At 35.6% G+C, this 14,391-nt stretch overlaps 1 protein-coding gene across 1 annotated transcript in view; it reads right to left on the bottom strand.

Annotated features, from left to right (window-relative positions):
• LOC148949834 (RAS guanyl-releasing protein 2-A-like) overlaps nucleotides 1-14,391 on the bottom strand; it is a 290,916-nt gene that overhangs the window by 120,988 nt on the left and 155,537 nt on the right. The window contains exon 6 of the mRNA XM_089091320.1: nucleotides 13,129-13,263. Coding sequence (XP_088947446.1) covers nucleotides 13,129-13,263 — 135 coding nt within the window. The remainder of the gene's footprint in view (nucleotides 1-13,128; nucleotides 13,264-14,391) is intronic.

The raw sequence follows: 14,391 nt of genomic DNA, 5'->3' as shown, positions 1-14,391 counted from the left end.
ATCTCCTTAAAGGAGAAGGGCAGGATTTATATTATTTCAACTATTGTCAGTGAAAAGGTTACTCTCAATGATAATCTAAAGGATGTTCTTGGCTTTAAGCTCAATATAATCAATGGTAAAAGTGCCGGAAACACTAATTTCATTTTTGCTGACTACCCGCCTGCCTTCACCACAGACACCTGTATATTTCTCTACGCTTCATTTGTGGAAACATTTCGGTTTGTTAATTCAAATGTTCCCCTCCTACGAGGTCTTGAACGACAAACCAATCATGAACATATTCACCACTTCAATATAAAGCATCTTCAGTATATTCCCGTAAACACTTCCTATTTGGAACTAAGTCAGTTAACACTAAGAACTGAATTGGGTGATCCCATAGCAATTTCAAAAGGTTTGGCTGTGATTACGTGCCATTTTCGACCCATCGTTCAAAATCAAGATGTCTAATAAAAAAGTGGTATTCACTTGTCCTGATATTGACTGCTATGTTTATACTCTTGGGCCAAGACAACAGGGCAATGGAATGGACTACTACAAAGGACAATCGTCAATGTCTGGCTACGGGCTTGGCAGCTGGTTTGCTAAGCTGTTTCGCTCTTCACTACCTCTGGCTAGAAAATATATTGTACCGGCTGCGACAGATTTTGCATCCTCTACACTATACGATTGGGGCTCTGGGAAGGATTTTAAAAAAAGTGCTACGGAAAATCTTAGGTCCAGTGCGAGAACCCTTGGTGAGAGATTAAAACAAAATGGAAAAGGCTTAAAAAGATCAAGAAACAATGCATCACTCATCAGTCTCCACTCAGGTCGGAAACGAAAGACATCATCCCTCTTGTCAAAGAAAAGAAGGAAAAAGCCGAAAAGTGCTATAAACAGAAGAAGAAGTCCCAGGAAGAAAATTGTTATATCAAAACTAGATTTCTTCTCCTAAAATGTCCTACCTACCGCATAAGGATTCACAATCTTCAATCACCGCCTCATTGAATCTGTTCAATGCTGAAAATGTTGATGTGAGTGTGTAGCATGGATACTATGAACAATTTTATCCACAACAATACCTCTCCGATAATATCCACTTTCAAATTTATTCCAATGAAGTCTACTTTATGGACATGTCTTCAATATTTATAGATTTACAAATGAAAGTCCGGAAATCCGATAATGCAATGCCAATTCGGACTGATGGAATATCCTATGAAAATTGTATATTACATAATTTATTTCGTCAAATCAGTGTCTACATCAATGGCACGCTGGTGAGCACAAGCAACAATCTCTCAAATTATAGAAGCTATATGCAATTTATGCTGATGACACCCAAGTCATACAAGGAATTGAGAGGCACTTCCAATGGATATGAATATATTACTAATACTGATAGTACAGATGCACTTAAAAATGCTACAACTAGTGAATTACATCTAGTTGGAAAAATATATCATGAAATATTTAATATAGCCCAATGGCTGCCGCCCAATGTTAAAGTGGATATAAAATTGACGCTTGCACCCTCCAATTTCATATTGAGAAAGGAACTTGCTGTCAATCCTGATGTAAGTCTCTCCCTCACCTCGGCAAAATTTCATGTACGCAAACAACAGGTCATGAGTTCTGTTGCTTTGGCCGTGGAAAAACTGAGAGCCAATGGAAATAACATTAAACTACTTGTTCCTCATACAATCACCAATCAGCGTCATATTGCAATGGGCTCACGCACCTTCACCGATTCATCCTTTATCAATGGTGAAATTCCGTCAAAACTGGCTTTGGCATTTGTAAAAAGTGCCAGTGCATAGGATCATGGACTGAATGCCTACATAAATTCGAGATGTTTGGACTTTCATCTCTTGTGTGCAAAGTAAACGGCATCCCACTCTACAATCTATCCTTTGATAAATCCTATAGAACATTGTACGAGTTGACCATGCAAACCCTAGATCATGACTCTCAACTATTTGAAAATGGTATAACCGAAGATATGTTTGCTAAAACAAATGGTATCATTGTACTGGATTTGTCTGGCACGCAGGATATGAGTATAGTACGTACGGGGAGTGTGCGTTTAGAGTGTACATTTGCCAACCCATTGGCTGAGAGTATTGCGCTAATCTCACTAAATAAATATGAAACCTATTGGGAAATCGCTCCCGAAGGCAGTGTTCTACTAGACTTAGCGCAATGAACACCAGTCAAATAATCAATGTATTTAATATGGATCCCTACACGTCCCAGTGCAAATTCTATTGTCTGCCCACGGACTTTCTTTGAAAAATCCAAAGTGTCAACAATACCTTGATTATTATTAATAGCATTCCGTCGACTGTGTTGACGGGTCATTGGCTGTGCATCCTTCAAACAATGAAGGCTATTAACTTTTTTGATCCTCCTGGTCTATCCTTCACAGTTTACACATCCCATATCAGCAACTATATAGAGAGCAGTGGGAAAACTATTATTCAAAATCGGAAGAGGGTTCAGGATCTAACGACTAAAAGCTGTGGCTTCCATGCACTACTATATTTTGTGTTCCAATGTCGCGGCTATACTTACAAGCAGTTTCTCCACATTTATGTTGACAATCCACGTCTGAACGACTTTCTAGTGGAAAATACCCTCTCGGACCTATATATTATTGATTTCAGTGCTCTAAGAGTAAAGTGCTTAAAAAATGTTTGTGAATTTGCTTATTAATAAAATGCATATATATACAACAATGTCTTTAAATCTTAACTTTAGATTTCTTCTTCTTCGGTGTATAGTCAAATGTCGTGAACCAATAATGCAGGTAAATCATTTTGATTCACTATATATTGATATTGATTGACTGCAAAGTCAGGGTCACATTTTCTGCAGTATAATGTAACCTCACTCTTAACATATCTCTTTGTATAGTCAATGATACTATTTGCATTCATATTATGAAATTCACGAGTTTCAATCTGTCTATTTGAAGGAATATCACATACAATGTTTTTAAATTTTGAAACAAATTTTGTAACTGTCAAATAAAAATTACTTGGTTTATTGTCATAGTAGGTAGTGTCATCACAAGGATGACGTAGAAACCGAATTGTCTTGTTACCCCAAAAGTTGAATCTTAAACCAGATTCCTCTTCCCAGAATAATTTAAATCCACGACGATACCAATCTCGTAGAAATAAACTATAATCTCGTTTGGGATTCTTTCCAATCATAGCGGGGTAAGTATTCTCCCACTGATCACATTTATCATAGTGACAATTGGAGCACAGGTGCCCTCTAGGATGTGAGTCACACACCTCCTCAAGACATGAATTACATCCTTTAATTTGTACTGCATAGCTTCTATGTAATTTACAAGGATTACATAATTTACACTTGTCACTATAGTCATCTATAAATGTACAATTCTCACATTGAGTCCAACTGCCAAGAGTGTACATGCACAATGGACATATATAGAACATTTTTTGGTTTCCGATGTCAACTCTCTAACAGCTAAAACCAAACTGATCATCCTTGCGCCATAAATTCAATGAGAGGGAAATGGGGGAGAGGAGTAACTCTGTAACGTTACCTCTTTCGAATGACGGAGGAGCCATCTACATTGAATCCATTGGCAATATTTTCAAAAGTATATCCACAATATGATTCTGCTTTGTTCCAATTAATATATCAATAAATTGAGTATAAGCATTTGAATCACATTTTAAAAGTTTTATACAATAGTCCAATGGGGGAGAATCACTCCTCATTATATTTTCAAGTGTTCCCTGACAAGAGAATATCCTGCGTTAAAGAGATAACTCGAGAAAATCATCATCCAAAATCAAAAGTTTTTCCATAAACACTAGATTTGATCTAATTCTCTTTTTCTCAAATTTATTCATTTTTCAGTCCTTTCACTCCGACTGCTGACTCTAGACTAACCCTGAATCGTTAGCCCCATAGCCTAACCAGAAAAGAAAGATAACATTTTCGATTTTGAAACATTTTTATAGAATAATTACAACAAATTCAATAATACAGAGCATGTACATTTAGCGATACTGTTTATTGTTTTCAATATGTTTCACCAATGCACTTAAAGCACATTGAAGTCTATTCACATGTGCTATATCAACTTTAGCGGCGAAACATAATTGATTTTCCATTTTAATTCTGTTCAAGGATATCACATATCTTGCATATACTGCATCCCATTCCAGACAAAGACGTGATCCTTTCGTGATTTCCACCGCAATGTTTGGTGCTCTTGTACTATTATCATCAACTCCACTATCAACTTCTAATAGGGTAAACATTCCACTCGTCATCACCATCAACACAAATATATATCCAAATGAGTAAAGTCAAAACTGTTCTTCTCACTCCTTTGGATTCTATTCACAGACTAATAAAACTATAGAAAAAAACCCTTTCCTTATATTCACACCACCGCGGATATGTAACCAGCCGTCTGATTGGCTGAAACGGGGGTTGTATCCGACTCGCTGATTGGCTGAGAAGGAAACACGTGATCTAACTGTTTCCCCGAAACTCATAACATCTGCATCAAACAACAACAAGAAGGGAGTGACAAAGTTCCTGTTTTTCCATTCTCACTGACAAAAACCATAAAACATACATAATTTGATGTTGACATCCATGAAAAACATCAAATAAATTGACCAACACACATAACCATCCATGAAAACAGACATAAATGTGAGAAAATTCCTGTTTTTCCAAGTGAGAAAATTCCTGTTTTTTCATTGTCAGTGAGAAAACCATAAACCACGTGGTGCGCGTTGGAGTAGCACCCCCCTTTCTACTCGCACCAGAGTGGATAAGGGACTGGCTTCCTTTTTTTTTACCGGTAAGACAGTTTTAGTTATCGCTAAGTTTAGGTGGGCAAGAAAAAAAACACAAGAGGAATCTTCCAGATATTGAATCAAGCAAGGATATACCTACAAGCACCCCAAATGTGTCAGAGAACCCAGATATTCGGAAGACTTCTCGAAAATGATGGACATTTTGTCGTGAAACTCGTAACTCAGTCCATTCGATTGATCATCGATTTACTGTATTAGAAAATTGATTACAAACATTAGATTCACTGCAAATAGCAATACGGTCTGAATTCTCCGGTTAAATTCTCGTTTGACTACTGCATAAAATGAGGCTTCTATGTTCAAAAAATCGTGTTTTTAACCTGCGAATAGAAATGAAGTATTGTCGCCTGCATAGTGGTTTTGCAGAAAATACAAATTTCTGTCGAACTAAGTTAGAAACGATATTTTGTATAAAAAAAATCTCTTTTGAATGGTCTAATTAACATTGCTGTAAGACCTCTCTAACTGCCTGTATTTTGCAGTTCTCCTTTGCCGAATAGCATATTTTTTGGTTTATTTAAAGCGTTTTTGCTGATTCACATACAGTATGGTCTGTTTTGCTGAAAGTTACTGATTTGCAGAACAAAAGTTGGTTTCATGGTCAGAAAGTTGGTTACATGGTCAGATTTATGTTTGCCTCAAAATCGTAATAAGATTATGAGCTACATTACGCAAGAAATCCTGAAGAAGTATTCACATGTCTAAAGTTTAACAATGACGTATTCTAAGCCTGGCCACTCCACGATTCAAAAGATCTATTTTAGCCTAGGGAAGTATGTCAAAGAAAAGAACCTGTGTATGCAGTTTACAGCTGCAGAGTATCTACCGAGTGAAAATAATATGGTAATATGGAATGCAGTCTGCGAGGATGAAGATCAAGCTAAACGTATGTTGAACGAAATGTGTAAAAAAAAGAATGGATTTACCAGTTATGCCTCAGTTTTCAGTTGCTGCAGTAAAATTGATAAGAAATATTTCAAGGCTAAGGTAAGAAACTGCGGGAATAAGATTGTAATACTTAAAACTGGGCAGAAACTTAAAGGGAAAGCAGCTCAGGAAGATATTTATGTGAGTGATGATGCACCTTTTTCTGTGAAAGAGACAAGAAAATATTATATGAATATTTTTATTGTAACTCGATGGGTATCATTTCATGGGTATCAAGCACAGTGCCACCATATCTTCAGTTTTTACGTCCGTGAGGTAGGAAAGTGAAGCTTATTTCTGATGAATAGATTGAGAAACCGGTGAAGGAACCTCCTTCTTCCACTGGTGCCAGATGTCGTTTTATTCATCTTTGGCCCAATTCCCGAAGAATTTAAAGGTGATCCTCATATATTGTACCCCTGGTGTTCCATTTTCAAACTGTAAATGTATCACGTTTTGTGTAATTATTGTGCTTGTATTATGTTTTGAGTCTCGATTTTGTTATATTTGATATTGTACGCCTTTCTTCACTTTTTATTATATTATATTCCGTTTTTCATTGAATTTGCAACGTGTCATAAATAAATTTTGTTCAATATATCTTGTCATAGTGGATGCTCTATATTTCTACAGTGTTTTGATTCTTGGTAAATACTCGGAAGAGTATGGAAAAATTGAAATTGGATAAAAAGGAGGTTTCTGCACTTCTGGCCTTGCTTACCTACGTATGAGATTGTTCCTGTTTTGTGTGTGTCCCATTCCCTTTTAACAGCATATGCAGATTGATCTAGCATGAGTAGAAAATAAGTTGATGCTAAGATAGGCAATTTTGATTTTGTTATTATGAGAAAAAAGGCAAGAGGTAGACGTGACCGAACTGAAGCTTAATTATCAAATCCGCTGATGAACTCGACAAGTAATTCTGATGGTAATTTTCTCGCTGATTGTCAGAGATCAAATGCGGAGAGTATTGTGAAAATCCTGGAAATGGTACAATCCAATCCATATTGAGGAAATTAAGCATAATATTTTGGACATCAAATGATTTGAGTGCAGTGACCAATAGCGTTACATTGATTGAAAATGAAAATAAAGCCCTAAAAATGAGCTTGTAACAGTTAAATCGTAATTATTGGTTTAAAAGATTATTCTAGTGGACCAGAGGGAGATAATTAACAAATGTAATGAGGATATAAATTCGGTTGTCTGTCAAACGTTTGTTGCAATTTGTTATTCTGGGATGTGAATGAGGTACCTAATAAGGACACTGAGCTTTTAATTTCAAACATGCTTGTGCATGGGTTATCATTTGATTGGAGATATCTACCATCTTTTAGTTTTTTTCTAAGTGTTGCACAAAATGGTGTAAATTTTTTGCAAGGGTAAATCTATTTTTACTGATGATGTTACCCCCTTGTCCTCATTATGTCTAAAAGTACTGCTTTATTTCCATAAATGCCTAGTGAAAAAAGGAATGGAATGTTTGGTACTCCCTAGCTTACTGCCTGTTACCTGTGTCAGGAAAGTCAGTACTGTATCTAAAGTGCCTTGGTACAAAACAAAGGTCCGCTTGATATCGTAACTTGTGTTTAACACGTTATGTTATAATTTTTTTTTAAATTTAATTGTTAGATCGTTGGGTGACATTATGTAATTAGGGTCTGTGTGATTTCAGAGAAAGGATGTAATAATAAAAAATTTATAGAGAAATATCACGAATAATGTAAAAAAAAGGAAATCTTGGCAGCCGTTGTGTCAAGCACTTTGATATATGATTGGGTTACATGCAGATTTTTTTTGGCATATTCTGTTTTTTCTATTAATTTAATAAACTTTTACCGCAAAAAAAAATCAAAGAAGTTTAAAGAGCTACGTTAAACCAAAAAGGAGCAGAAATAAAGTCAAACATTTTTCCAAGCGCAAAACTACCATAACATAGCCATCAATAAATAAATGAAACCCAAAACGAATAGAAATTACAATCAATAGCCGAGTCAAACTCAAAACAAGCAAAAAATAAGAAGAGTGGGGCTGGCGCAACTATGCCTTTTGAAGACCAGAATATAATTTGCCCTTTACTGAAAACAGAATACTATTAAAATGATATTACTTTTTAACTTTAACAACATATGCATATTAAACTGTAAATCCACATTCATTAGTTGTTTTGTTCAATAAACTTGGTTATAATGTTTTGTTTTGTTGTTTTTTTCGATATTATGATAAATAGGAACATTCAGCTCGAAATAAGGATTGTTTTCAGTAATGTACAAATTGTATTCTGATATTCAGAAGGTATCGAGAGGATCTCAGTCCCGTTCATCTTAGTTTCTAGTCATTTTGAGTTTGAGTGGGTTATTTCTCCAGAGACACAGCTACTGAACCTTTCAACTATGCTGGACAAAATGGCTACCTCAATATGTAATAAATGGGTTGGGAGAATTAATGGACTTTTAGGGGCTACTTGCCCTCCATTTGTTTTACTCTTGAAAAGGCCACCATAAATTTTCATATAAAATCAAATGAGCTCTTTAAAATTTCTATGACACTGCTGCGCTGCCAATGATATTACATATATACACTTTTGAAAAAAAACATACAAAAAGTTTTTCTCCTTTAATTGAACCCCCCTCCCCTGAAACTTTCCTTGAGAGTTTCACCTTAATACCCTTGCTTTTATTAGCTAAATCAATCATAGTAGCAGAATTAGTAGCACACACATAGTGCCTTTTGGTTAATACAAAATCCACCGCAACATACCCTGAAATTTGCAACTTATTAACATGAACTCCTTGAAAGCTTCACCTTAATACCTTTGGCTTCAGTAGTAGCAATAGATGTAGTAGTAGTAGTAGCAATTGTAGGAGTATACACATGGCACCTTTGTTTTTTTTTCAACATGCCTCACAGGACACGCTGGAATTTTCAACTTAATGCCATAAAGTATTCCTGAGGTATTGCTGATTCATTCTCGTGACAACTTGTTTGCGCATAGTGAATTTTGGTTTAGTTCAACATTGTTTTTATATTCCCAAAAATTTTCTCCTTAATACCTCTGGCCTCACTAGAAGTAGTACTTAACAATAGTAGTAGTAGCAATAGTAATAGTAGAATTAGTAGTAGCCTTAGGTTTAGAAGTAATAGTAGTAGTAGTAGCAGTAGTAGTAGTAGTAGTTATTATAATAGTAGTACTAGTAGTAGCAGTAATAGCAATAGAAGCAGTAGTAGTAGTAAGTAGTAATAGCAGTATTAGTAGTAGTAGTAGTTATAGTTTTAGCGTACAATTATTGCCTTTTGGTCAATTGATCTTCACCTTTTTTCATTCCTTAATAGTTCCATTTTAGCACCCTAATCCATTACTGAGATACACCTTTTCGACAATCTGGATGCACATAATGTGTTTCGATTTAGTTCAAATTTCCCCTTTAAATTCTCTAAAATTTTTACCTTTATGCGCTTAGTCTTAATAGTACCAGTATCATAGCAGTATTGGTAATAGTAGCAACATTAGTAGCCGTAGTTGCGCTACATTAGCAGTAGCAGTAACGGTAGTAGTAGCAGTGTTGATAGCAGTAGTAGTAGCCACTATATATGTTACCTTTTGGCCAGTTGAATATCCCCTCACGAAGCCCTGGAAGTTTCAGTTTGACATTACTAGCAGTAGTTGCGCTGTATTAGCAGTAGCAGTAACGATAGTCGTATTGAAAGTAATAGTAGTAGGCACTATATATGTTTCCTTTTATCCAGTTGAATATCCCCTCACGAAACCCTGGAAGTTTCAGTTGGATACAGTAGGCCGTTCCAAAGGTATTTCTGCTACGCCCTTTAGACATTCTTCATGCACATAGAATGTTTTGGTTTAGTTAGACTTTTCCCTCAACATTTGCTCAAATTTTCACTTCAATGTTTCCCAAAGCATTAGCCGTCTTGAAAATCTGGAAGCTTCACATGCGGACTTTGGAGGTGTCTTTACGGAGCAGCTACATTGATGATATGATATTGGATGAAAGGAAAATATAACTCTATTGGTTCTAAATATTCGTTTAAAGATAGGATCCAATCCAAGCAAGGTGTTGGTCTAACGCGATGCCTCAAAGCTTAACTGCAAGAATTAAATTCCTCTATTTATTTTTAAATGAGATGTAATAATAATAATAATAATATAGCTTTATTGCCCGTCATAAATGTAAGATACATCACTGATGGAGTAATAAAGAAAGCAAAGGAAAAGAAACAAGTATAATTCTGACAAATACAAACAAAACCAAAACACAGAACTGTAAAGAAAAAAACACAAATAAGGGCAGTCGTAATATAAGGACAAACGCGTGATCAACGAAGGACAATTTCAGAGTTCCTTTCACCAATAATCTGCCTCCGATATCTCTCATTTCTTTTCTGTACCGCAGACGCTGGACTAGCGGCTCCGTACCGCAAGGATAGGGAGCTGTTTATTAGTCCAGAGAGGCCTTTTCGGTAGTTTCGGATATTTTTGAGGCTATCGATACTACCGAAATTTGGCTAAATGACCGTAATTCAACTCTCCTACAAATTCCAGCATAAAAATTTTATTTCAGGAATCTAAAAACTACATAAAGGGAATGGAGCATACATACGAAGTGATATGGGGACTGTAGTAAAAAAGAAGACCTAGCAGTATATTAGAAAATGTTGTTGAACGTTTTGCTCTTCAGCGTAAACAGAAAACAAAAGATGTATATGCAATTGTATTGTATATGCTGCCATCTAGTTCTACATCAATTTTAGTGGATCTTCTAGATAAGAAGCTTCAGAAATTATTTACCGGTTCAAATTTGCTAATGATGCCTGGGAATGTTAACATTGACATTAATGAGCTTTATACAACCGCTTCTATGGATTTTCTACAACTTTGCATGTCTTTTGATTTATCTCCTACTCTTAATAAATTTAAGCTGGGCGCTACCTCCTTATCAAAGCTTATTGACAAGACTTAGGTTTGTATACCCCCAAAGACAGCAGTGAAAATTCCTAAGAGTCCAATGACCGTGTTTAACCAAAGTGACCTGGAAAATTTTCAGTAGGAAAATTGGGAAAATTTATTGGAATATTTTAGTGGGTCTCATGAATAACATAAATACGAAATTATTAAGAAATACAAAACAAATAATAATATATTTCAAGAAATTTCTGGTAGCCCTGCGAAAACACGGATGGTAATTAAGACTGTGATATTAAAAGTAGGTTCAGTTTCCCCTGATGAAGTATTAATGTACGAAATTTTGTCATCTAATAAACCAAAAGAGGCTCTTTCTCAATACTTTTCTGCTAATTGTACCATCTATGTATTGTACCATCTGAGGATGATCCTCCTTTGGAGTCTTTCAAAAAGTGCTCCAATTGATGCATCAATGTGTGAGAAACCCGACACTCATGTCTAAGTACCAAAGATTGTTTTTGACATGAGAAGTGGGTTGGCCGATAGGGATTCATCCAATCTCCTTGAATTAAATTCAGTTTATCCTCATATTTCAAATATTTTTACTTATCTTTTTAATGTATGTTTCAAGCAAGGAATGTTTCTTGATTGTTTGAAAGTTGCTAGGATAACTCCTGTTTTTAAGGGTGATAGCAAGAACAATCTTGGAAATTACCAGCTTATTTCGGTTTACCCATTTTACCTCTTGTTCTTGAAATCTGAATTAATACTAGAATGTATGATCAATTGGAGATGCATAAACTGTTACGTCTAATTCAATTTGGTTTCATGAAGGGTAGAACTATAGAGATGGCAGTATCTTATATAACTTCAGTAATTAACAAGGATCATGATAGAAATCTTAGAATAGCTGGTTTTCTTATATATTTGATACATGCATTTGACACTACAGCGTAGACCATCAAATATTATTACAAAATGTGAATTATATAATTAAAGAGGTGCTACCTTGGGTTTGCTTTGTGATTGCTCCCAGAATAGAGACCAGTATGCTTACCTGAGTGAATTCTCTTCAAGTAAAAGTTTTGTTAGTTGCGGTGTTCCTCAAGGTTCTGTCTAGGGCCTACTCTTTTTCTGATTTTTATTAATGATCCACCCAATGCTGTTACAAGTACTATTAGAATGAAAGATTTAGAATATACTGCATCTTCCGGGACTAGGATCACAACCGCCTTGTTTGCTGATGATACAACATTAATGTGTTTTGTGCCTACTGAACAACTGCTTATTTCTACAATTAATGCAGTATTGACTAAAGCATGTCCAGGGTTAAAGGTAGACCAGCTTAACGCAAATACAGGCAAATCTTTTTTTTACCTTTATTGATCTCCAAACTACTATTCTTGGATTAGAGAAATAGCTTTACAATAGGGAACCGTTAAGGGGTCAAGGTGTGCTAAGTACCTGAGAATCGCCATTAATGACAATTTATCATTTAAGTATCTTATGAAAGCTATTAGTAAAACATTATCACTTAATTTAGGGATTCTTCGTAAATTAAAACATGTGTTTTTATTTGATAAACCCATTTCGGGTTGTGTTTTACGCAAGGATTTTTTTTCAGGGGGTTTTACATAAAAAAAAACAACTTAAAAACGCATAAAAGATTTGTTTGTGTTACGTTTTTATGAGTCAGAAAAACATTTCGCGGGGAGGGGGGCTCAAGCCCACTTTTTTATACTATAGTTAAGCTTATTCCTTTTAAAATATTAATATTCTTGCCCAGAGAGTATATACAATTTAGGAGTATTAAAGCAAAAATTCCAACTATTAAATTTCTAGTGCTTGTAAGTAATCTTATCTGAGGTAAGAAAAACAAAACATTGGTCAGTGACCTTTTCTAGAAGAATGCAAAAAAAAACGAATGAGCAGCAAAGGTTTTATTCTTTCCAAATTGCTCATGTATTTTTTCATTATTTTGTCTTTATGGGGGAAGACATATCCAGTCTGAACCCCAATCCATCGGGCTTCCGCATAGTTTAGGGTGTATCGCTCAAGCATATTGCTTTTTTGTCCGAGCAAAAACAAAGAGTTTGATCCCAAGAATTTTTTTCATTCGTCATAAATTGAGCTCTGGGTGAGCCAAAGAGGCATATATAGCTCAGGAGCACCCTCAAATTTCCTAATTTCCATGAAATGAGTACTACCCCAAGATCCTTGACGTGAATCCTTCCCCCCCCCCTGCCATTTAATAACAAACAAAATCTTTCGTAAGTGCGATATATATATATACTTGGTAAATTGCCTTTTGTGAAGAAATATTCTGCCATAATTTATATTCCCTTCCAAAGTCTTGTTTTAAACTATTCCATCAATATTAAAAATAATAATTAAATAATTTTCATAGAATAATTCAATACTCACACTTATTCGACGCATTATTCTGTGCTCAAGAAACGTCAGATGTTCGGCAAGTTCATTTGGCTCTAAATGATTGAAAACAAGAGAGACTTTCCGAGAATGTCGAACACTTGGGTCTCGGACAGACACGTTTCTCACCTAAAAATGGGCTAAACTTCATTAAGGCTGCATAAAATATAACAAAACACAACAATGAAAAAAAATCATATTGAAGTACAACGTTTGCTGTAGCGTTAAGCCACCCAAGATCTCCACGTGTAACACTGCTCCTCTACTTCATCCTATTCAAAACTTCTACTCCAGAAACCCATGAAAGAATCCTCAAAGATTTAAAATATCTTTTTGTACTCTCATTCTAGCATAATAAATGTTCAGGCTTCCTTTCACCAACTTGGGGGCTATTTACCAGAATAATTCTAGATTACTGATCATCATCCTTCCAGAAGCTAAACCACCTAAGCTGTCCTTTCATGATGTATATCCATGATAGAATAATTCAATACTTTCAAAAAATACTCACAAAGAAAAATGGTCAATTTTCTGTCAGTAAACAGAATTAGCAGGCAGGTCTCACTCAGGTAACCTTAGCACTTGTCTTGGGGCCCTCAGCACTTCTTCTAAAAGACGGGCTCAGACAAGAGTCATTTTAAAGTGGAAGTAATCATATATAGAAGGGGCAGCAAGCAGCTTCGGGTCGTGCGTCAACAATGGCAACAATGCAACAACCGTGCGTCAACAATGGCAACAATTGTGCGTCGACAATGGCAAACCTAAATGAGCTTGGGCTCTACAGGCCACTGAGGATGGTTAATACTAGGCAAAGACTGGGTATTAATCCGAGCAGTTTCTGGTTGTCCTTTCCCTCTGTTTGAGAAAGTACTGCAGCAGCGGTTGTCAACTGTTTCTCTGTTCTTCTCTTTTCAGTACTCCTTGTGAATAGGGATGAATTTTAAATTTTTTGCCCCAGATGACATAAGGGGGGGGGGGGACAAATATTTTCATAATCAAGAGTATGATAGTTTAAGACTTAAAAATTGTGCCCCCTTCAAATGATATTAATTTTCGACAAGGATCTTGTCTCTTCTTTACTTACCGGGATCTTTTACAGTGTGCAAAATTGCCTTCCCCATTATTCCCCTTTTTGGTCATTTACAGAATTTTTTCAATTTCCCAAATTAGAATGTTAAGAATGAATAAAGAACTCACCCAAGTACATACATGTCAACTTTTTATTCCGTTGAGAATAAAACAACCTTTATTAAATCC

The sequence above is a fragment of the Artemia sp. Qi Xiang Cuo genome, chromosome 7 (genome assembly GCF_049724085.1).
Source record: "Artemia sp. Qi Xiang Cuo chromosome 7, ASM4972408v1, whole genome shotgun sequence".
Taxonomy (NCBI): Eukaryota; Metazoa; Arthropoda; class Branchiopoda; order Anostraca; family Artemiidae; genus Artemia; species Artemia sp. Qi Xiang Cuo.
This window is presented reverse-complemented; position numbering and strand designations above follow the sequence as displayed.